The 25,825-nt window shown below is 40.5% G+C and overlaps 1 protein-coding gene across 6 annotated transcripts in view; it reads left to right on the plus strand.

The window, feature by feature from the left end:
* The window catches only part of FMNL2 (formin like 2), a 295,947-nt gene that overhangs the window by 236,092 nt on the left and 34,030 nt on the right, over positions 1 to 25,825 (plus strand). For all 6 annotated transcript variants that reach the window (XM_087435213.1, XM_087435210.1, XM_087435209.1 and 3 more), the window contains 2 exons: positions 693 to 786; positions 22,817 to 22,891. In XM_087435213.1, coding sequence (XP_087291339.1) covers positions 693 to 786; positions 22,817 to 22,891 — 169 coding nt within the window. The remainder of the gene's footprint in view (positions 1 to 692; positions 787 to 22,816; positions 22,892 to 25,825) is intronic.

Here is a 25,825-nt window from a genome sequence, read left to right on the forward strand (position 1 = left end):
ACATTGTTTTTGAAAACTTAGGCTGTATCTCTAAGGTTCTCCTTCTAAAAATATTTCAGAGTTTTATTTTCTTTTCTTGATTCAGAGAAAATATTTTTGTTATTAGCACAGCTGTAATTCAGTTCGTTTCAGCTCTCCTGCATGGGAAGAAGGAATGATGGAAACTTGCCTTGTCATAGGGGATTTTTATGATACTGTCTGCAAATTAGCAGATTTGAAGTGTAGGACATTAATTTCAGTTGATTTTGAACTTTTTTGGGATATGTTTTATCTCTGACTCTAAAACCAGAGAAAATATTTAACGAATGGTTTGTTTTCCTGAATATTCCCAAGTTTCCTTTTTTTCTTTAGCTTATCAATAAAACTTTTTCAGCCATATTGTACTGAGTCTCACCTGATGATAGGACTAAAAGACTAATCTTCCCAGAATTGATTTTCATTAGTGAGTAATTTGTAATTTGGGGAGGGGGAACATGCCTTCCAAATTTGCTGCCCTAGATAAATCACATATCTAGAAGTTAGTAAAGGTTTAAAAATGTACTTTCCTGTAATTATGTCTTAGTAAAAGTTTAAAGAACATACGCAGACAAATATTTTGTTATTATCATATCCATCTTGGAAGGAAAGAGCAGCTGATTCATCATGTCACTTTCACTGATCTGTGTTTTTCTTTTTTCTTCTTGTTTTGGCAGAACAAAAGCTCTTGTCTTAGAACTGTTGGCAGCAGTTTGTCTTGTCAGAGGCGGGCATGAAATTATTTTATCAGCATTTGACAACTTTAAGGAGGTAGGATACTCCATAGTTTTAAAAAGAAGGCTCACAGAAACATCTTATATTTGGATATCTTTAAAGAGAATGATTTGCTTTTTCTGTGTGTTTGTTACCTTTTTTCATTGTTGAGATATAACTGACATATAACATAGTAGTTTCAGGTGTACAACATAATGATTCAACATTTTTACATATTGTCAGATGATCACCACAGTGTCTAGTTAACATCCATCACCGTGATTTACCTTTTTATTTATTCTAGGGCCTAAGGGGTATAGTAGTTAATTTTCTAAGACATCACTAAGGGAGAAATAATGAACTTTTGTCTAAATATCTTAAACGGATGCATCAAGCTTTCTTTGGTGTCTCATTTTCCAGAGAAGTTAAAAACTATTTGCAGTACTGATTTTCCTTTGGAGAATATGGACTAGCCAATTTGAAAACAGGTTTTGTTAAATGTATGTGGTTCTCATTATGGTTGATTTTTGAACATCCGCTATGTAAATTGTACGAACTCTTTCATTATTGTTTCTTTCTTCAAATCATATGTATTATTGCTTTGCTGGATGCTATGAAAAACCTATCAAATAAGTGCAAACACTGATTTCAGCAGTTGGTGATCTTAAGCAGCTGACCTGTCACAGGCAAACAATAAACCAATGGACTTGCATGGTTGAAAATGGAAACTAAACAACTACCAAAGAAGAAACAATTACACATAGATGATATTAACCCAAGGACTCACCAGCCAGTTGCCCTTGGTGGTGTGCATGTTACATGGCCAGGAAGAGTGCCTGTTTGCTCCCTAGTATGTGCCTGACATCTGAGGCTACTTTGAGGTAGGACATTACAAAGGTAATTGAAGGCACTTGGAGCCCCAGGTTACAGTAGGACCCTCAGTCAAGTTGTGCCTTAACCTGGCGATCCCATTGGATTCCAGATGCTGTTGGATTAAAATCCAGAGTTCAGAGGGACTTCCAAACTCGCACCTTTCCTGGGAGCCTCTGGAGTAGGGCCCAGCCAGTATTTGTTGAGAACCTACTATGCCAGAGGCTGTGCCAGGTACACACATGAAACCATTTGGTTCTATAAGAACATCTGTGAGACAAGTATTAGTATCTCCATGTAGAGAAGAATAAACTAAAACTCAAATACATCATTTGCCTCTGGTCACATAGCTAGATAAGTGGCAGATCCAGGATCAGAATTTGGTGCTCCTGATCCTGAACTTCCCTTGCAGGTGACATTTGGGCCCACTTGGGTGTGACTCTCCTGAAGGAAATACTGAATTAGATGGGACCTTGGAGCCATTCCTCCCACCCTACCCCCTTAATTGGACTCAGTACCCCTGCTGCCAAATGTACTAGAGAGTGACCCCATAATTCTGTACATGGGCTGGGAAGCTTCAAAGGTGTCAACAGGGAAAACAGTCCTCCTGTCTCTTTATTTGAGTTGCCTCCCTCCCCCCAGTTACTGCTTTAAGATTTTGATATTGTCCATTTTGTTAATGCCAACCATGGACACAACCAAATATTGTCTTTTTATCTATCCAGCCTCAGTGATAGTGAAAAAATATCCAGGTTCCAAGAAAATGTTGAAGAATAATAGTGAATCTTCAATTCATATTCTCACTTCCAAAACAAATAAGAGTCTTGGGAGATAAGAGTGTATGAATGCTTGTTTCTGAATGTTTTTATATATCATATATCAGTACATAAAATTTACAATTATAAAGAAATAGATGTTTGGGTGGAAGGGTCTAATATGAAAGTGAAACAGCATGTGCATCTAATATAACTCCCAAATCTTGATCATTAGGCCATATTTGAACACATCACATGCCAAATCCTTCACACGCTGGAAGCACTTACTCTACGGTGATCAGTGACCCTTGTTACAATATGGGCCATATTATAACAAGCATCTGATTGTACTGCAGGTCAAATTATGTCCTAAAATTATAATTGCATAGAATCAGTATTAATTAAAGCTAGTAAATCATGAGATGAATGTTAATTTTGTTTTCTCATAGGTAAGATATAGTGCCCTTCTTATGCATAACAGGAATATAAATACTTGCAGAATTGAGTTTTAATTATCTCTTGTCAGAATTGTATCTGGTTTAGCCAATTAGGGCATAGTGTGTGCTTAGTTGAAAAAGAAAAAGTAATCCTACTAAATCTAATAGCTGGCTATACTACATGAGAACTAAATTAATTTTGACTGACTTTTTAGAGCTTTAACCAAAATCTGCCTCATTTCTGTAATTACTTATGAATGATGGTGGGTGTTTAAGTTCTGATTCTCCTTGGACAAGCATTTACATCTTAGAGGAACCAGTCCACGTGGGAAAGGGGACAAGGACAGAGCTGGTTCTCTCTGTGCTCTTGGCCTGCATTAACCTCAAGCTGTGGTGTCCATGTAGACAGACCAAGCAAAGGGATTAATCCTAATTGCCTTGTGAATGAGGACAGGACAGGAGCATGCCCCTGAGAAACTTGATTCTTATGGATAGGTCAGAAGAGCATCAATCTATTTATCTGTTCAATCTTAGGCTGAAAAAGGTGTTCCTTTATATTGATCTTGCTTTTTAAAAAAATGCAATGCCACTCACAGCCCAAAGTCTTTTAAATTCCTTCTTTTTCTTTCTCCCATCTTTATGTGAGTGGATTGTTTTTTTTCTTATACATCATAGTGAAGAGTGTATTCTTTAATCTTTTTGGCAAAAATGTCAGCTGAATTTTCTGGGTTTAGGGAGGTTTGGGAGCCAGCTGCTCTTGATTAGGAAGAGTTGTCCTTTTGATCTCAGATGCCTGTGCAGATAGGGTTTGGTCAGTGAGTAATACCTATTGAGCTGTCCGTGGCAGAGCGAGTACCATACTAGGTACCAAGATACCAGGGAGGAGGGCCAAAGAAGAGCCTTTGCCCTCAAGATTGTTGTTAAAGCTTTTTATCCCATTTAGAAAGTTGGGATTCCACCATCTCCTTAAGAAGGGTGAAAGGATTATTCCTGTTTTCACTGGGGGAACTGGTGAAGGGTGGTTCAGCATCAGACATCAGTGTCTATTTTTGCAAATAAAGTAATAGGCATTGGAGTAGCCAGACCCTTTGGGCTTTGATCATTGTTAGAGCAGAGCTGAGACACCAGGTGCTAAAAGGAAATTTAAAGATCACACATCTTAAGGATGTAGCAAGATTTTTTTTTTTCTACTTGAGGCAACAAATCCATTCTGTCCTATTTGGACTCATTAATTCAAACATAAATTGAAGGAAGGTATCCTTTAGCTTCTGATAGATTTTTATGTATAATTGCATCCATTTCTCATATTACAATTAATATTCAGAATCCCAACAAGTTTGGTTTTCTGTTTTTTTGCAAAGGATCTTGCTACATGTCTTATGTTGTCTGACGTACATGTTTTAGAAAAATAGGAAGCACTTCCAATTTATTGGTATCTGATGGTGGGAAGAGTATTAACCCAAGGCCTTGCTTTTGGTGGGTGTGGGGCTTGGGGCCTAAGCCTGGTGTCACTGAGCAAGCACATATATCTCCTCAGTGTAGATGATGATAAGTGAGTTTTAATTACATAAATTCAGATTTGTACCATACATGGTTTATGACATGCCTGAAAATGTGAGTGTAGAGAGTAGATGAAGACTAAACCGTTAAGTCAGCCATTATGCAACTGGAATTCTTTTGTCTTAAAAAAATTTTTTTTTAATAAAGGGAATTAACACTGGTTTTGGTGTTGAAACATCTCCTCATGCAAATTGATAGTCCTGAATTGAGGACCAGAGTGAGAATAAGGAGTCATCTGTTTTTCCTTATTGGCTAATTTAGGTACGTGGAAGGACATATTACCATCATCCCTAAATTGGTACTTTCTTAGTTGCATGGCAATATACGTTTTTGAGCATTTGGCCTACCAGACAGAAAACAATATATCTAGAAGTAAAGGTCACTCTGTTGATATTTGCATTAGTTCAGGGTCTTGTTTGCAAGAAGCAGAAACTGATTCTAACAAACAAAAGAAAGGGTTGATTGGAAGGATGTTGAGAAATGCATAGGGTTGACAAGGAGCCTGGAGAAACAGGCCTGGGAAATGGGCAGGCATTCCTAAAACGTGGCTAGATTCTCAGGCTGTGCCCTTGAAGCTGAGCCACCATAAACACTATTTGGGGTTCTGATCATGCTTTTTCTTCTCTCCCAAATGACATGAACCATAGCTAGCAATCCGCTGGGTCATAAAACTACTCTTACTGGTTAAGCACATCAACTAGCGCCTGCTTTAGAGTTATAAACACGATATGTAATCCAATTTCCCTTAGGAACCTTGAGGTCTTCTACCTAGACCCTGCTCTCCTCAGCTTTTCTTCGTCTTCCTAATTTTTTACATTACATTCTTTAATATATCTGAGAAATTGCCTTTAAGAGAGTGTCTCCAAAAGTCTGGCAAAAAAAATGCTCCCATTTGAAATCAAAGGGAAGAAGTACAGAGACCGCATAGACTGCAACGGAATAGCCTCCTCTGACACTAGTAATAAAACCCTCTGAGGGCTTGGAGCTACCAGCCCCCCAGGCTGCTGAGAGATGCACCTGGAGTTCATCAGAATTCCAAATCGATTATAACTGTTCTCATCTGCTTCCAAAATGACAGCATCTGGTTTTAACAAATAAGCCTGAGGCCTGAGTTTGGTTATTAAAGTCCCAGCTCCTTCCGTGTAGATAGATGGAGCCTTGTGAAATGAGTCACTCAAGGCCACCAGCTCTCTTGTACACAGCACTCTTGGCAGTAGCCGTTATTTTTTTTGCCTATTGCTAGAAGGCTTCTTAAGAAAGCTGATGTGGTTTAGCTACTGGGCATCTGAAAGCACTCGTGCTACACATTATTAAGTTGATTTAAGAAGGCCTGTCAGGTTTTATTTACCATGGACCAAATTGGGCAGGAAAGAGAGCAGACATTTTGGTGTGCTTCCAGCATCCCTCTGAGTTTAATCCCATCTAATCTAACCTCTAGAACATTTGAGGGTATAACATTATAAATCCAGCACAAGACCTTCCAGATAACTCCATCCATGGTAAAATTTTCAACATGGAGGGAAGGGGACTTTTTTCAGTCTCTCACTAAACTAGAAGCAACGTATTCTCTCAAATCTCAAATTATGGGAGCTACAGTTCAGGAGCATGTGTGTATTTCACATATCAGTATGGCCAGAATTAGATTAATCTAATTCACCAAGACTCTTTTCTGGCCAGTCTGTCTTCTTAGGATCAAGAAGCAAAGGCACAGTAGTTATTTTTTTAGACTGTTCATTGACTGTTGCAGTTACTGCTTGTACATAATAAATTACCCCAAACTTAGTTTTATTAGGCTCATGGCTTCTGTGGGTCAGGAAGTCAGGCCAGGCATGGCAGGGATGATTGTCCCTGCTCTATCATGTCTAGGGCCTCCTCAGGGAAGATCTGATTGACCTAGGGGCAGGAATTCATTTGGAAGCTTCTTCATCCAAGTATCTAGTTTCTTGGCTGTGATGACTCCAAGGTTGAGCTCAGCAGAGCCTATCAACCAGTGTGCCTCCATGTAGAACTCCATGTGGCTGGAGCTTCTCATGGCATCACAGCTGGCTTCCAAGAGGGAGCATCCAGGAAGAAGCATCCAGAGAGCTGGCATTCAAAGAGACAGAAGTTGCAACAAGTCTTCTGAGCTGGTCTCGGCAGTCAACCACCATTTTGATGGTTATGAGTGAGTCACTAAGGCCAACCCAGATGCAAAGGGGAAGGCAATGACTTCACTTCTTGATGGTGGAGTGTGAGAGTCACAGTGCAGAAGAACATGTGGAGTGAGAGAGGCTGCTGTGGTCATCTTTGGAAAATACAGTAACTTTTCAAGAATTACCAATGCATCTCTAGTTGTTCTATTTTCTCTCTCTTCTTCAGTCAACCCAATACTTGGTTTCTCCTCAGGACCGAAAGTTTTATAACCTTTTTCATTGGCAATAGAAAGGTTAGTCACTACTTCTTTCAAGCCAGTGTTTTATGGGCAAACAATATTTTGAGAGCCTTTCTAGAGGACAAAGGAGCCATTTACATAGGATTTCTGAGCCTCCGGTAATGAACTAGTTATTTGTTCGTCATCTGTGTCTTTATCGTCTAGTAAGGAAGGGAGGGCATGTATCCTGCTGATCATTAAGGGATGAGTCATACTAACTTGAAAAACTTTTGATGAATATTTGACTGCCACTGTGTGTCAGAAACGTTAGTAAACACTGGAAATAAGAGTAGGGCCTCTTATTCATTTTCCTAAGAGGGAGCATCCCAGTCTAGTTAGGGAAACAGATACATATTTCAACAGTTACACTGCTAGGCTCTCTAAAGGTAAATGCCCCAGGTGCTTTGCAAAGAGGAGGAACAACCAATCAAGAGGAGATGGAGGAAGGCAGGCAGATGGGGTAGGAGCTCTCAGGGGAGGCTTCCTGTAGGAAAGGGTGCCTGAGCTGAGTTTAGGATAAATAAGAGTTAACCAGGTGTATTAGTTTCTTATCATTGCTGTAACAAATTGCCACCCACTTAGTGGCTTAAAACAGGTGGATTTATTATTTTACAGTTCTGTCAGACGTATAAAATGCATCTACAGGGTGGTGTTCTTTTGGAGAGTCTATTTCCTTGCCCTTTCAGTTTCTAGAAGCTGCTTACGTTCCGTGACTCATGGCCTCTTCTCTGACTCTGATCCTGTGCCCTCTTTCCTTTAATGACCCTTATGATTACATTGTGCTCACCCAGATAATCCAGGATAATCTCATCTCAAGATCCTTAACTTAATCGTATCTGCAAAGTCCTTTTTTACGTGTAAGGTAAATATTCACAAGTACCAGGGATTAGGACATGGATGTCTTTGTGGGGGCCCCTATTCAGCCTATCACACCGGGTAAAGATGTCATTTTATACAAAGAAGGTGGCATCTTAATAAAGCTGCAGGGACTTTAGTTTACCTTGATTCTCCAGTCTTATAGGGAGCAGGGTGTAGGAAGAGGAAAGGTGGATAGGAAGTTAGGGACAGATCAGGAAGGACCTCATTGCTTATTCCAGAGTCTTCGTGTTGCCATGTAGCCTAAAGGTAGCAGGGAGCAGCGGTAGGAGATTTGTTCCCCAGTCTTCTCCAAGCGTTGGCTGTCTAGATCGACTCTCAGTTATTAAAGAAATGGCTGTTCTGTTTTGCTCCGAAAGTACGTTGGCCCTGGGCTCAGCATGAGGTCACTTTGAGAGAGCAGGCTGTGGTTGGGGTCTGAGGTTTGTTTCAGAAACGTTGCATTTATATTTCACGTTCCTTGGGCCTCTTCTTCCACGGACAGACAGTTGTCTGCTCCCTCAGCTGTTGTATTCCTTCACTTCTAACATCTTCAGGACTTTCCTTTGATGTGGGCATGGGGGAGCTAAAATAAAAAAATAATAAATAATAAAAGAGGAAGTACAGAGGATAGTGTACCTGGGGACAGATGAGATTTTGTGGAGATGCTTGCTTTTCAGCCTGACTTTAATTAAACCCTCCCCTCTCCCCACAAGCCTGAGTACAATTTTATGCAACAGGGAGCCTCATCTTCTATTTCATTCTTAGCAGCCACTTTTTTTTTTTAAATAGGGTGTTGCTTCTTTGTTATTTTTATTCTTGTAAAAATGCCATTTCTAAAACCTGTGCCCTTTGCCAACTGTAAAACAATTGGCGTTATGTGCCCTTATTTCATATTCTGGGAAGATAACAATGAAAGACCTCCAGAAAAAGCAGTGAGGGCTGTGTGTTACTTTAAGACCCCATAGAATCTGAAACAGAGGCTGGCACAGGTCCCTGCACGTGGAGCTTTCACTTGGGAAGTGTCTCTGTGGCATTTAGATGTTGTTATGGTTGTAAGGTACATAAGGATGGTATGAAGCGCTCTGCTGTGAGTTGATTAGAGAACTTGAATCAAAACTCTTACAGCTTTGGCAATATCATCACCAACTCCATTAGAATGGGAATTTCTAGTTGCTGCTCAGGACTTAGTTGCCATTCTGGCATTTATTTCTGCAGAGTAATGTTAAAGGTCTATTTTAGGATCACCTTGTTTCTCCTGTGCGAAAGAACTGCCTCCCTATTCTTTGTCTCCCTCACTTCACCCTGACTTGCATAGTAAGATAAAAGGCATGAGTTTTTTCCCACAGGAGTTTCTAATGCTTTGAAAAAGACTGGACTTACTTGAATAGGTATTTAATTAAGGACCAAATGTATGCTAAGAATAACAATAATTCAAAACTTTAAGAATTGTGCTTATATTTATATTTTTATTCCCTATTTTAATTTAAACTAACGTTTTAGATGTTATTGCCAGTGAATGTGCTTATTGAGCTTGACTCTCTGTGAGTCAAATTTAGATTTCATTTGAAATTTAAATACTTGTAAAACATAAGCACATCTTTTATTTATTTGGTCATGAGCAGAGTTCATGAATCTATTCCATTTTATTCCGTGTTGTAAACACTAGCTAGTATATTTGTCATGTGTACAAAAAAGGCATATACATATATAGAAATAGTAAGGCTCCCATTTATTGTTCACTGAGTGCCAATAGGCTAGTATATATTACTTTAATTCTGAGATCTACCCTATGCAGTGTAGGAGTAAGGAAAGAGAGGTTCAGGGTAAATAGATCTGACATACTTTAGTAAATGGCAACTTTGGGATTTTTATCCAGATCCATTTAACTCCAAGGCTCACAGTCAGCCTTATATAACCTGTTGTCGCATACCAAACACTTGCTACACATGATCGTATATAACCTCAGTTTTCCACCAAAAAGCGAACCTCATTGGAACAGTTATAGATTGGGCAGATTATTGGAGTGTTTGAAGTTATTTGTAAAATGCAGGACAAAGTGGGCTGTTGGTATAGGGCCCAAAGAAAGCAGATAGGTCTTGAGGAGGATTATAAAAGAAGGAAGAGACTCGATTTGGTTGGTGGAGGGCTTTCTGGGAACAGAAGAAGAGACTGGCGCGAACTCTGTCTTGGAGCAGTAGAAGTCAGAATAAATGTGCTGGTTGACAAGGAAAAATATCGGACTGGGATCTGTGTTACAGAATAAAGCGTGACAGGAGGCAAGCATGATTAAACTTCTAAGGAAGTAATAGTGGAGAGATTTGAAACCTGTGATTAAAAAAATCTCAATTGGAAGATAGATAAAAGTGGGAAGGAAAAGAACAAGGGAAAGGGAAGTAACTAATAGTTATAAAGTACTTTACAGTTTATCAAGTGCTTTTACATCTGTTTTCATTTGATTCTGTGGAAATCTGAGAAGGGCATTTTATGTAATTCTAAGTCTTAAAGAATATCCATACTCTGCGTAGAATACATTGGAGGGGAGAGATACTGGAACTTGAAAGACAGATGGTTCAGGCGTTAAATAACTGGGTCCTGGACCAAGTTTGTGGCCATGACAATGAGTATGAGGCCTCAAAATTGAAGAGAAGTCAGCAAGAGACAGGGTGATCCACTGAATATGGGGACAGACGTAAGAGGAGAATAGGAATCTATTCAAATAGTATACATTTAATTAAGAAGAAAGCACAACCACGATGGACAAATCTGATCTGGGAATTTTTTTTCAGGTGGAGGAAATAAGGTTTGTTTTTATTAAATTCATTTTTTAGTGATGGTAAAATGCCCAATGTGAGATTCTTGGTCCTGAACTGAAGATCACACACGAGAGAACAGGCTTAAACAGAGGTGGCTAGGGATTGTGTGTGTGTGATCCAAATAGAGAAGGAGAATGTGACTAAGGAGGTGAACTCCCCAGGCTGGAAGAAGAGTGAGGAGGCCAGGCTAGAATGGGCTGGAAGGATGCTCAGAAGAGACCAGCACAGAACACAAAGGATAGTCGAGAGGATACCTGGTGGGTCTGGTATCTTGTGCTTCAAGTTCCTGCTTTAGGTGACAGGTTAGTCAAATGGTCTCTATATCCTTTCCAGTTCTACAATTTTATGTTTCTATATAAAATTTTGTCTACTCATGCCTGTGTGTATAATATATATTATGCATATATATTCAGGTAGTCCCATCTGAGAGAGGTTAAATGCTTCATTGACTGCAGATATAAAAACAAAGTACCTAGATAATAAAACGGTAGGTACAAAAATTTACAAACAAGAAGACAAAGTAACAAAAGTCCAAGGCCAGTTGGTAGGAGAGTAACAAGCTTGAAGTAAAAATAGATCACTGTGATTTTAGATTACGTTGTGACTTTAGTCCCTAGTTCCCTTTTGTAACCACCTGGAAATCGCTGCATCAGTCTCTAAACCCAAGTCGCATTGAAAACATCTGCAGGTTGTCAAAGGAGCCTGCTGCTTCCCTAACCAGAAGGTGAGCTGGATGTGCTGGGCACACTCTTGGTACTTGCCGCTAGTAAGGGCCTGTCTGGGAAAGCGTCCCTGGCTTGGGCAGTATTTGAAAGACGGAGCTTTCGAGTCATTAGTTAGGCTTTTTATTTCCTGGCTCCTCCGTCATACCCCAGACTCTGTTCTGTGCACTGTAGTTTAACAGCCATTCTTTATTCCTTTCACCACAGTGGTGCGTGTGGCTCCTGCCCAACTCTTTCATTCTCTAGATTAGTCTGCCAAGGATATATAGTCAGAGTTCGTTTTCATTCACAACAATTGACTGAAACACACTCAGGAGAAGAAAATGGCTCAGTGGTTCCTGATTACGGTCCAGCAATCACTGTCAGTCACCCTTCATCATGAAGTTGAGCTCTCGGACAGAATTTTCCCCCTCAGCTCTGCGTCACTGGAGAGTGGAAGTGGCCAATCACAGTAACGTGAGCCAAGGCTCTGTTTTGTTTCGGCAGTTTGGTTTTTGCCATGGAAAATGAGCGCTCCTTCCCCACCGTTAAATGTACTGGCAACACATATGGTATTCCACATTTACTGGTATACCACTAAGAACAACACTGAATTTTCCATTTTGAAGTCTTTTCCAGGAATAGGTGTAAAACTCGGAAATAGTGTATTCCCTGTGGTTGGTATCAAGGATATGTATAGTGCACTGCTAAAAGATAATCATCTTTTTGTTCCTTGCATATTTGTTCTTCATTGTTTGATACTGTAGCATGTCAACCGTTCCTGGACAAATCTGTTTACTGGGGTGGGTTTGCCGAGTCTGATGCTCCCTGCACTTTGGGGGAGGCATGTCCTGTAGACCATGTGGAAGAAGAGAACTGTTTCTCTCTCTCTCTCATATTCTTGCTTGGAATCTAAGATTCACTTGGCTTTGGGAAAAGAATATCTAGCCTTGTACTGAGCCTCCATGTGACAGAGGGGGGCACATCCCAGAGACGACCAGAGAACAGTTAGAGACTGCTGCTGTCCAACCTGGTAAATGCCAGGGGTTGTACCTGGCCGTGTCAAAACATAGGAACTGAAGGGAAGTCTTTTTTTCCCCCCTACCTTGTAAATTGGTGGAGGGTTCTTTTCTATATGGAGAAACTTGCCCAGTCTCTGAATGGTATGACTTCATCTTCGTGGAGAGATGGCAGATATAGTTGTTCAGATATAGTTGTTCTTTATAAGCTGTGGTTGACTCCCCAACAATCTTGCAAGAAATTTTAATGTTAGAAATCCATTATTTGCTTCTTCAAGTTTTGAGTCTTAAGAATTCATCCTCTTTGTATAAATAAAGAAGCTATTCTCTAATTCAGTAGTTCTCAAATTTTTGGCCTCAGGACCCTTTTGTTTTTTTTTTAAATATAATTTTATTTATTTATTTATTTATCCCCCCAAAGCCTCAGTAGATCGTTGTATGTCATAGCTGCACATCCTTCTAGTTGCTGTGTGTGGGACGCGGCCTCAGCATGGCCGGAGAAGCGGTGCGTCGGTGCACGCCCGGGGTCCGAACCCGGGCCGCCAGCAGCGGAGTGCGCGCACTTAACTGCTAAGCCACGGGGCCGGCCCCAGGACCCTTTTTTATATTTTTAAAAATTACTGAGGATCCCCAAAAGTTTTTGTTTATGCAGGTTATGTATTGGTACTTACTGTATTAGAAATTAAAACAAAATTTGATAAAATTATTTTATTAAATATAGCAATAAACTCATTATATGTTAATGTTACTTTTTTCTATTGAAAAACCCCTATTTTCCAAAACTAAAAACAAGAAAATCAGAATAGTCATAGTCTTAGTCATCTTGGGCTGCCATAGCAAAATACCATGTACTGGATGGCTTAAACAACAGAAATTTATTTTCTCACAGTTGTGGAGGCTGAAAGTCCCCATGCCAGCATGTTGGATTCTGGTGAAGGCTCACTTCCTGGCTTGCAGGTGGCCACTTTCTCTCTGTGTGATCAGATGGCCTTTCCAAGGTCTGTGTGTGTGGAGACAGAGACCTCTCCACTGCTTACAAGGCTGCCGATCCCTTGGATTAAGGCCCTATCCTTATGACCTCGTTTAACCTTACTTACTTCCTAAAAGCCCTATTTCCAGATACAGTTGAGTTGAGGATTAGAGATTTAACATTTGAATTTTGTGGAGACATAATTCAGTCCGTAACAGTGGCGTTATTTTGTATTTTTATACATCTTTTGAAGTCTAGCTTAATAGAAGATAGCTGCATGCTCATATCTGCTTCTGCAATCAGTCACTTGTGTGTTTTTTTTTTTTTTCTGAGGAAGGTTAGCCCTGAGCTAACATCTGTGCCAGTCTTCCTCTATTTTGTGTGTGGGTCGCTGCCACAGCATGGCTGATGAGTGGTGTGGGTCTGCACCCAGGATGCAAACCTGTGAACCCAGGCTGCTGAAGCGGAGTGCGCCAAACTTAACCACTGCACCACGGGGCCGGCCTCCACTTGTGCTATTTTGATCAACGTAGCTGAAGAAAATCCAGCCCCACACAAATATGCAGATGGAAAAGGAAATATTTTAACAGCATTTTCAGATAATAGTGGATATTCTTTTTTGATTCTGTAGCATATAAACACTGGACAAGTAGTAGTTTCTTAAAGGTTAGTTGCAAAGTGGAATCTGAAACCGTATTAATGAACTTCTTGTACTCTGTTACATTAAAATTTATTTGCCTGTCTTGCATCTTGAATGAATGCATAATTTTTTAACAATGTGTAATAGTGACTTGAAAAATATTGATTCACTGAATTGATTATCCGGAACCTCTAAATGTTGATTCACTTCATAATACTATATTTTTTAAAAATCACATTCATTATTATCGTCACCAAGCCCATCAGAAAAGTCTTGAAATATTAGGAAGTTGTCAAGCTCAGAGTGGATACAAGTTTTCCAAAATCCTCATTTTTTCTTGAAAGCTCAGTTTTTACATTTGGGAACAAATATTGTCAGTTTTCCTTTTTTTTTTTTGTGAGGAAGATCAGCCTTGAGCTAACATCCGTTGCCAATCCTCCTCTTTTTGCTGAGGAAGACTGGCCCTCGGCTAACGTCCGTGCCCATCTTCTTCCACTTTATTATATAGGATGCTGCCACAGCATGGCTTGACAGGCAGTGCATTGGTGTGCACCCAGGATCCGAACCCGGGCTGCCAACAACGGAGCGTGCGCACTTAACTGCTACGCCACGGGGCCGGTCCCTGTCAGTTTTCCCTAATGTAAAAGGCTCACTTCATTCATTTTTAAGAAAATAACTGCCAAGTATATGAGTTTGAATAACTGTAGTTTGTCAGTCCTTCTTTCAAATAAGAATGCAAATATGGCTAGTCCATCTTGTAACTAGAATATCACAAAAGTGCTTTTCCTCAAGACAATCATATTTTCATATGTAGCAGAAGTGCTTTATGCAGACTTCCCGTTTCATCACATAGAATGTTAAAAAAGTGTGTGTTTGGGCCGGCTCCGTGGCTTGGTGGTTGGGTGCGCGTGCTCCGTCCGCTGCTGGCAGCCTGGGTTCGGATCCCGGGTGCGCACCAACACACCGCTTCTCTGGCCATGCTGAGGCCGCATCCCACATACAGCAACTAGAAGGATGTGCAGCGGTGACATACAGCTATCTACTGGGGCTTTGGGGGGGAAAATAAAATAAATAAAAAAGTGTGTGTTCAAGGGTTGAGATTTAATAAAATTAATGCTTTTTATTGCATCATCAAGGATGTTCTTAAGTGAAACTGTCTGTTTTTTTTTTTTAACTGAGACTGCATGGCTGTGATGAATTCAGTGATTACTGATGTAATTTGGTGCCACTGCCTTGATTCATGCTAAGGCACCAGCAGTTTTATTCACCTGCCATTGCTTTTGCACCACCAGTGCAAATGTCAACTCTGAAAAAGGCAAGTAACATCTTAGTATTATTATAAAAATGGTTTTGACCTTACAGACTCTGTAAAAGGGCCTCCGGGACCCTCAAGTGTTCAAGGACCACACTTTAAGAACTGCTGCTCAAATCCCTTGTCCGCTGTCATCTTGGGCTCGGTGGAAGTGGTTTCAGGTAGCTAAGAGCAAGGTCTTCCCGATTAAGACCCAGAATTGGGGCAGAGCGCAGAAGAAAATAGAAGAGATGTGAAATGAGAAGTAGGAGGGAGCAGTGGACAAACTTCAGGCATTTGCCTATTTGTGGACAGAGGTCTTTGATCTAGCAAACAAAGAGTCCTTGTCTTCAAGGGCTCTGAAGTCATAGCACATCTTTATTTGATTTGATTTGATTTGTTGTGATTCATGCATGAGGAGAGCATGGTTGACATCTGCCTCCTGAGCCAGGTCCCAAGGTCTGTAGTGAAAATGTCACAGGATTTAAACAGCTACTGCCATGTGCTGTTGCTATGGTTTAGTGAACAATGTGGTGACCACTAGAAATGTGTCATTGTGTCCCCTCCCTTGTCTTGCTTGACCAAATTAGGTATGCTCACATGATGAAAGTATGAGGAGAAATGAATGAAATAACAGTAGTGTTAGACCTCCTTCTACTTTTGCGGGGTCTGACTGGTAAGTCATCCCAGAGATGACTGAAGGCCTTCGTCCTTTAGTTCTCAGGTAGCTGTTTAAAGATTTTTATTTATTTATTTATTTTTTTTAAAGATTTTATTTATTTTATTTTTTCCCCCCAAAGCCCCAGTAGATAGTTGTATGTCATAGCTGCACACCCTTCTAGTTGCTGTATGTGGGACTCGGCCTCAGGATGGACAGAGAAGTGGTGCCTCGATGCGCACCCGGGATCCGAACCCGGGCCGCCAGCATCGCAGCGCGCGCACTTAACCACCAAGCCACAGGGCCGGCCGTCAGGTAGCTGTTTAAATACAAGTCTCTCTTGAAGAACTAGGAGGTATTTTGGTCTTCCTATAGGAGTAGAAGCCTTGAAAGAATCTGTATGTGTCCTTACTGATGGCTAAGAGATGTGAGTCTTGCATTGAAGCCAGAAGGATTTAAGTCGGACGTTAGGAATATTTCCGAAAGATGTCACTTATGAGGAATTGTATTGTGGAGCTGTACTCTCTAGAATTTAATCAAGGTCATCTTTTTTTAGGGGAGTGATAAAAATACATTTCTCTTTTAAGGTATGGTGTGTCAACGAGTCATCCTTTGGGGATTTTACCAGCCCTTTGCTTCTATGTCAGGATTCTTTGTTCAGTACAACAAAATATATGCGTGGAAAGTAAAACAGTCATCTGGATGCTTTATGTGCCTGATGCCAAACATCTGGATATTTGGAAACATCTGGAAAAGTGACTGAAGTTTTCATAAGGGTGTTTAGCATTATGTTGATGAAACCTCTGGCTCATAATCAGATGTCTACCAGTCCAAGATGGATATAAATATTTTATTAATTTATGAGGAAAGAGAGTTGAATAGATTGTAGAATACATTCAGTTATTTAGCTTTTATTAGTATTTATTTCAGTGGAGTGAGATAAGGTGGTTTCGTTTCAGAATGCTTCAATTTCATGAACATTTCTGCCTTTAAATCCCAAGGAGACATGAGAGCCAGCAACAGGTCAGAGTGATCTGCTTCTGTCATGGCAGCTATTTGGTGTCAGTGTATGAAATGTCTAGTCACCTCAGGGGAAAAAGATCATAGACCCCAGCAACCACAAAGCATCCCAGAAAAGTGGTTTTGTTAGGCCATCCTGGCATCAGGTAACCCTCAAACTGCTGGTCCTCTCAATAGAAGGTAAAAGATGCTTTTCACCTAGGACTGACTCTGAAATAGCTGTTTACTTCATGCAGCCCTGAAAAGAAAACGAAACTTTTGTTTCCAGGCAGACCCCGAGGAGGGGAGTCTAATCAGTCATAATAGACTGTGCCTCTAAAACGGTGCCTTCCTGCAGGGAGCCCTGCAGATCACAGGGGCCTATTGTGAGAAGAGAAAAAGACAGTATTGAGGCAGGCGCCAGGCAACAGGGCAAGAAGGAAACACTTAAGCAAGGGGCCTTTAATTTTTATATAACTAACCCAGAAGCATATTTTATAGCCACCTCGTAAGATCAGGCCTCAGTCTGGCTGCAGACTGTGTGTGGTGCCCTGGGAGCTGTTGCTGGGGGAGCCAGAGACAGTCTCTGACCTTGAATGGGGGAATGGGGCGGTGGCTGAAGGCCGACAGCCTATTGTTCATTTCAGCCTCTGGCTGGCAAGATAATGCTCTTTATTGCAAGGCTTTTGTAGAACCGTCTTTTCTCCGCTCTTAGCCTTTAGGGAAATCATCCCCTGACTTCTGCCCACACTTAGAGATGCTTTAAACCACCGCCTCTTGTGCATGCAGGGCCCCGGATTTATCCACGTAGTTTGGGACACTGTTCAGAAATGTCTTTTGCCGATGTTGGAGAACAGAGTTGAGCTGTATTTGGCAGAGTTGTGCTTTTACTTCAGCTCTCCTTGAAGTGAAAATGTATCTTGCTGTCCTAGGTGTGGCCCATTTTCTCTGGGCTGGGCAGGATTGATCTTCTTCCCAGCACCAGTGAGCTGATGCCCTAATATAGCTGTGGTCCTTATGATGGGTACTTGTGGCCTGCTTAGCTGAGGGCATTGCTCTACGTTTGGTTTGTGTAGACCTTCCAGGCCGCTCAGCTTGGGAATTATCATGTTATATTGCCATGCCTAGATTAGAATTTTAGAGTTCAAGCTATCGAGTGAGAGGATTTTTTTCAAACTTATATTAGTAATGAAAACCTTCAATGAAATTTTTTTTTTCCCGAAGGAAATCTTACCAGGAAGCTCAATGTAATAAAGCAGAGTTAGATAAATGAGGATAGAAGTCCCGAGAACTTTACTTATTGCTGCTTTTCCTTTCCCTGCCAAGCGCCCTGTCTTTGGAGCCCCCAAAGTGTTCCTCTGTAACCTTTATGGCCTCTTAGAGCAGGGCTTGAAAACCAATGATATAATCTAAGGCTCTCAAATTAAGAAATGTGAAAACTGAAGTCAGGGAGGTTCACTGAGTTGTCCAAGTTCACAGTGGGATGGTGGCAGAGCCATGACTTATGACACACGTTCTATGGTCCCCTGTTTAATATTCCACATAGTCCCATTTTTGCCCTCATATCCCCTCATCTCCGTCGGCGTTAGAGCGTGAAGGTGCAAAGAGGGCTGGATGTGTTAGGCAGGACCCCACAGAGATGGGTGGATGGGTGGCTGTGTTAGCAGACTGAAGTCTTTGGTCCAGGATCCCAGCCTGAGTGTTTTCACTTTATGCAATGTTAATCAGGGTCGGTGAATTTATTCACATGAGACTAATTTATAAATGATTTATAAATGAAGATGCCTCCTAAGTTTACAGTAGAGTGCATGCTTTTCCAGAGCATATACTTCTATTTTTCTGCCAATTGACTTAATTTCTGGTAGCCTTGGCTGCTAAGCAGTGGAAGTCTAATTCCTGATGGAGTGATTTAGTGCACAGAAGAGCTCCTTTCCCGTCTCTGCTCGGCCTTTCTATGGCTGTGGCTCTTAAATTCGCTCCCTACGCCACCTACTCCAGTGGCTACTTGTTATTGATATAGGAAATTGGTGTCAAAGCTAGTGGGGAAATGAGAAATACCAGTGAATACAAAAGTTGAGAAATGACAGATTTCAGTTGCAACAGTACAATTTTTTTACTTGAAAGTTTTGAGATCATATCTTCTCTGGCCTTTGTTGGCAGATGGAAGTTCTGGCCGATGGAAGTATATAAGATACAATAATATATACATGCAAATATGCTTCCAGCTCTTATATAGGTTTTAATGAAGCTCTTGAGAGCATCCCCATGAAGGCCAACATGTAGATTTTGAAAATAACTGAGAATGTCTCATTCCTTTCATCCTCACCAGTTTTCTAAAACAAGGCCAGTTTCAATGGAGAGAAGAGGCACATTCCGCCATGATGGTCCCATTGAACCAAGTGTGTGAGGGGTCCCATTGAACCAAGTGTGTGAGGGTGGTCCAGATGTGAGCTGTATGAGCTACGGCTATGACTTTCCTTTGATGTGAGACACAAGTTTTACCAACCTTCCCCAAACATGTCTTCCCATTTCTTGTGGAATTGTAGTATACACTTGTTTAATGATTGTTTAATATAGTAACAACTGTGAATCTGGTTTGCATGCTTCCTTTCCTTGGCAGAAATGAAGGGGGCCTCTGGAATCCATGCTGTTCCTATGGAACAAGGTCAAAAAATACCACCCTGAATTCATTAGTTGAGATTGGCTGCAGAGCATTCTAACTAAACCTTTATGGAGAGGGGCTTGGTGGAGCTGATAGGAGGGGCCCTTCTTGTTCTTACAGTCGATGAGGAGATGGTCAGTCAGATCATTCTTTCAGGGTTTCCTGGAGCTGGCATCTATGTTGGCAACATGACCTCTTGTGCATTTGGATTTTTTTCACCAAGTTCATAGCAGCTGTAAATTGAAAGATATTTGTCTATTGTTTTTGAAGACTAAAGGTATTTCTGTTTCATAACACATGTTCTCAGCATGGATTTGTCTGTTAACAGAATGAGAGATTTCTAAAGAAATACATACATTCAAGGATCTTCTTAATGTCTATTTCAATCCTGTCTACCAGGCTAGTCCAATGATTTTTGGGATCTTTACCGAATATGAAATTAATCTAATATTGCTTGTTCTGGATTTGGTACCATCTATTTATATTAACAGACTATGAGTAGTTTGTTTTGTCGCTGCCCACATGTGCTTTCCTCAGCCAAATAAAATCCTTTTTTTCTAATGACCTGGACATGATCCCTGATTATTTGAGAGTTAACCTTATTATTCATTGTTCCTATGATACCCAGTTTTAGTAACTATCTTTCTTTACTTATGTTGTTAAATTGGAGGTTGAATGAGTTGGAGAGTTAATGAGCTAGCTATCCAGTTTACAATTGGTAATAAAGGCTGAGGGTTTAATCAGCTAGTCTAATATTATCTAAGCCACTGGTTCCCAAATGTTAGTCCAATGACCATGAGTACGTTTTAGAAGCACATTCCTGGTTCTGTCTGTGGAGATTCTCATTCATTATGTCTTGATGTAGACCCCAGGAATCTGCCATATTTGGAAGTTCTATGGAAGATTCTGATGCGTAGACATCAAGTGTATGCACAATGTAATGATTGTAGTTTTTATAATAATAATGTTTTTCATCTCTGTTGGTATCTCAGATAATTTTAGAATGCTTTAACTGTCCTCTTAAATAGAGTATGATTATCTGAACATTCTGGGCTGTAGAGGAGAAGGAACATCAGGTTGGCAGTTGGGGATCTCGTTCTAGCCTCTGTGTTGACGTTTCATCAAGTTGGAGATTTTGCTCTGTCTAGGTATCAGTCTCATTCGTAAATTAAGGTAGATTACCCAAGATACTTTCCAGATTTCTGACATTCTTTGATTTGAAGGACTTTACCCTCCTAGGAATTGTATTCATAATCATCACTGTTCATTGTTGGCTATTGCCACTTCTAGTTTGGTGAGTGCCTAGCTGCTCAACAGAACATTGATCATCGCCTGCTTCTCAGGACAGCTGTAGTTGTCCCCAGATCCAAGACCGCTTCTCTTCCTTCTTCCTGCCACTACCAACCTCCCAGAACAGATTGAAGTAAACTATTCTCCTGGGAAACAAGCTCTTAACGTTGAGGTTTCCCTTAAGGAACATTCAGGTTGTAATTCTGACCTTTTCTATACTAAGCCTTGGTAGTTTTCATGCACTGGGCCCTTTCTGCAGGCTAGGGACACCTGTGCCTTTGGGCACAAGACGTGACTGATGTTGTAGTCTAAGGAGCTAATCTTGCACTGCCTCACCCCCCTTCAGCAAACCGTTTGTTTCCAGGAACTTCCTGCGTATTCTCTAGAGGGGCCGGTTGAGGCTAGGGGCAGAACATGGTGTCCCTTTAAATCTCTGGTTCTCAGCCTTTGCAGAGCATCAAAATGGTCTGTAGTGCTTTAAAAATTGTGCATGACCACATCACCCCACTGCCCGGGCCTGCTGAATCAGGCTCTTCAGGGTGAGATTGGACGTGTCTGTTTTTTAAAGGCTTTACTTTAAACTCCCCCTTCTGGAGCCTCCTCCTCTCCCTGCAGACTGGGCCCATGTACTGTTCCTCTGTCTTTTGTAATTATTTTTTGTTAAGGCAGGTATAAATAAATGGTGAGTTGTCATTAGAATACAGTAAACCATGTTTTGAATCTGTTGAGAAAATTAGTTGCTGTAAGACGAGAAGGTCTCTGAGGTCGAAGTCCGTTCACCTTAACATTCCCGGCACACTGTTTAGGCACAGGAACCACCACTAAAGATTTACTCCTGGCATCTGTCTGCAGTGGTCTGATGGTTCTTGTTTCAGCAACGTGATGGAGGGTAGTAACTCATTCACCCTTTCATTAAGTGTATTTTAACATGATTATTTCTTGATCCTCTATTCAGTGCAATTCACCAAATGTTATTGAGAACCTACAATGGGCTAGGCATTGTTCTAGATGCTGAAGATAGAGGAGTGAACAAAACATAAAATTTCTGCCTTCATGGGACTTTCTGTTCACCAAAATATATAGAGAGGGTCACATGGAATTTAATATGATGGAATTAAATGGTTGCATTATAGCATTGTGAAATATCATTTGAGGAGAATTCTTTAGAATTGGCCTGAGAATCCCTAAGATCACAAATGGAACCAGAAAATTTAGCTAAGCATGTAAAACCTGGATTAAATTTGCAGACTGTTTTACTAACATAACACGTGGCCCGTAGGTGTTCAGGTAAATATTTTCTGAAGGCAGAAAGAAGAAACAGTGGGCTCCAACAAAGGTAGCCACGGACACTGTCAGAATTAAAGTTTATCCTTTGATTTTGGGAATAAGTTTCCAGAGTTATTATTTGGTACAAATCTTCCTTTGACTCTGTGTTTTGAACTCCATGTATTTAATTCCATGTGTATGCAGATACCTTAGGCCCTGAAGTTCACAGTATTTTATCTACTTATTTCACTAGTTCAGCTAAAGCATTAATTTGAGCTGAATGCGTTATGTTTCAGACCTTGGGGGCACTACTTCACAAATTACTGTAAATTTCTAGACTCACTTTGAATGGGTTAACGCAGCTTCCCAGGTCATCTACTTTACTTCTGTGTTGTAGTTTATGCACTAAAATTATTTGATTCAGTTAGACATGATAGAAACATTTTCAATCTGCTTTTCAAAGAATTTAAATACTAAATTATTCAAATCTATTAGTGTGTCTGTTTTACAGGTGCTTTTGTAAAAAGGAAAACCGGTCTGTTTTTTTTGTTTGTTTTTTTTTTTTTTTTTACCATACGCAACATTCTAGGATTCTGAATGCAGGCTAAAAGATTGATAGGACTGCAAAGATAACTAATGAAAGAAAAACACGTTTGATACGGATTTCAGAATTTCAAGAGAACATGCAAAAAAAAGGTCAAGGGTCAGCTTTTGGTCCCCACTCGTGTTACTATTTGTGAGTTGACTAACTCAGAAAAGAAGTACATAGTGTGTGACAGAAGGAAAAAAGATATTCTGGAAATAATTATTAATGCTAAAATGTCTGCATCTAATTTTAGGATGCTTATGTTTGGAATTTCACATGCACAATGAAAATGTGTGTTTCAGGTTTGCGTCGAAAAACAGCGCTTTGAGAAGTTGATGGAACATTTCAGGAATGAAGACAATAACATAGATTTTATGGTAAGTTATTTCAGTACTACATTCAATAAAGCGATCTCAGTTTCAGCACTTTTTTCATAAATCTATTCATATTTATATTATGCATATATGTGTGTGTATGTATGTATATGCATATAAATGTTAGAAAGGACAGGAAATTGATTATAATATGCTATAGATCCAATCTAGAGTGTTCCTCTTAATCTGTATTTTCCTTTTATGGCACTTATTTCCAGTTTTGTTCCTTACATACACACTATAGTAAAGGTGAGAAGTTCTAATTATTTATAGCAAAATAGGGTGAAGCCATGCATTTGAGAAAAAGAAGTTAACTCCTGGTGCAAATGCCTGCACTTGCCTGCTATACCTGTTGATAGTGCTGCTTAATAATCCTGTAACTAGGGCCAGCCCTGTGGCATAGTGGTTAAGTTCAGCGTGCTCTGCTTCGGTGGCCCCAAGTTCACGGGTTTGGATCCTGTGTGCGGTCCTACACCACTCATCACCATGCTGTGGCAGTGACCCACATACAAAATAGAAGAAGATTGGGTCTGGCCCAGTGGTGTAGTGGTTAAGTGCGAGCTCTCCGCTACGGCGGCCCGGGTTTGTAGGTTAGGATCCTGGGTGCGCACTGACGCACTGCTTGTCAAGCCATGCTGTGGCGGCGTCCCATATAAAGTGGAGGAAGATGGCCACGGGTGTTAGCCCAGGGCCAATCTTCCTCAGCAAAAAGAGGAGGATTGGCAACGGATGTTAGCTCAGGGCTCATCTTACACACACACACACACACACACACACACACACACGCATGCACGCACGGAAGATTGCCACAGATGTTAGCTCAGGGCTAATCTACCTCAAGCAAAAAAAAGAGGAAGATTGGCAACAGATGTTAGTTCAAGGCAAATCTTCCTTAGCAAAAAGAAAAAAAAAGGAATCCTGTAGATAGAAACCAAGAATCTTGACCATTTTGCCTTTTGCATGTCCCAGCCAGGGACCTTCTCCCGACTTCTTAAAGACGAAAGTGCTTTGGTTTGTAGAACTGATTGTATGTATCCCCCCAAATTAATATACAGCAATGATTCCTCCCACTTGATCTCTTGCCTGCTCTAGTAATTCTGTGAGGGCAGAGTCCTACTGCAGATCTCCTTAGCAGGGTAGATCACATGCAAGAACATGGGGTTCAGTGGCAGGACTGTCATCTTCAGGTACGAAGAGCAAGGGGAGTTTGAGCGCTTCTGAATTCATATACCTAAATCTTAATCCTGGACTGGAGATGGAATCGACTAGAGAGAATTTCCCGAGGCAGATTACCCTGGAGTGCACCCAGGTCTGCAGGCTTTCTTTGGCCTAACGCTGGGAACTTGGGAACCTAGGAGATCTTACCTGGGCTTCCTCTACCAGATCTCTTCTAGCCTGGAGCACATACCCCAGTCAGTCCTTACACTGTCGACTCTTCTAAAACTCATGGTTACGATGCCAGGCAAAGTTTGCATTTGAATTGCTTCAGTGCTTGTAAAACATGAAACATAGCTTTGCAGATTTCGACCCTTTTATGTGAAAATTTTTTCTGGGTCTTCAAATTTTATATGTATCCTAGCCCTCAGCCCCTTCCAAAATCAGTGAGAAAGATGAATCCTTTATAGAGAAGCTTTTCTGTTCCATAAAGCATATTATTTGCTTTGAAAAAAGGTAAAAAAAATAAATATGAAACAAGAATGCTTTTACCTTGACTTTTTAATTCTTGTTATTAGAATTTTTTTGGAGTGTTGAAGGCTGATGTTTGCGCTGGTGATACATATATAAGGAAGTCATTCCCTGGCTAACCTACCAGTTTCTTTCCTCTGCCCTCATAGGGGGAACTTATTTGTTCTTTTAAGCTGAGGTTGCAAACTGGAGGGTCTCAGGCTGAAGCCAACCTACAGGCTTGTGAGTAGTCTGACAGTGATGTCCTCCCCCCCCCCGAATTTGGAAATGGCACATAAAAATACAGATTTCTGATTTTCCAAAACTAGAAATTTCTGGTAACACTAGGCCCCTGTTCTTGCAGAGTATTAGGTGCTGGAGCCAAGTAGCCCCTATTTCTTGAGTCTGAAGATACCCTTTCCAGTTCATGACAGTCCGCACCATTCCCTATTGTCTTACACGTGGCCCACCTCACTCATTTATTGTACCGACCAGATCTCTCTGCTATTTGAGTTTCAGCTGAAATTATAATTATATTAAGTCCTTTAAAACGCCTGCGCTCTTGACAGACGAGAGTGTCTTTCTTGTCAGTTCATTTATTTATATGTACATGCATTGAGGAACCTTTTTTAGAGGCTGCTAGTATATAGGTACTATGTGCTCGATTCATGTGTCACCCAGCAAATAGTTTCCTCTTAGGCATATCATAAAACTCAACAGATCATTTAGACCTGCTTTCAGAAGAGAAATGGAAGGATGCCAGCACCCAACTGTCTTTTTCCTTCAGAAAATGAGGCTTTTCATAAACTGTTTTTGGAATACAATTAAGTTGCACAACCTCCCAAACAATATATTCCTCATAAAATGTAATATAAATTTTTCTAATGTAGCATAAGACCTTTTTCTGTATTTTTTGTGGTCAAAAGAAAAGAAAAAACTGACAATCTTTTTTAGCTCATTTAACTATAGAACCCGAAGTAATTTTTTAATAAATTGCAATCGAGTCCTTTTGTAACCTAGAGAGTTTACACGTCTTCCAGGATAACCAATGTATAACGTATACTCAAAGAAGAATCTTAACGGGATAAAAACAATTTAAAAAAAGATAAAGGAAATTGGGTTTGGAGGAGAGAGGAAGAATAAGGCGATTTTCAGAGTACATGTGAATTTGGGTCCCTCAGTCATTTACCTCCTTGCAGGAGACTCTGTTGAACCACAGAGGGAAAGCATTAGTAAGGGATTTTCACCATAAATAAACTGACTGTCACTATT

The sequence above is a fragment of the Ceratotherium simum genome, chromosome 9 (genome assembly GCF_057802395.1).
Source record: "Ceratotherium simum simum isolate JZ-2026a chromosome 9, ASM5780239v1, whole genome shotgun sequence".
NCBI classification, from domain to species: Eukaryota; Metazoa; Chordata; class Mammalia; order Perissodactyla; family Rhinocerotidae; genus Ceratotherium; species Ceratotherium simum.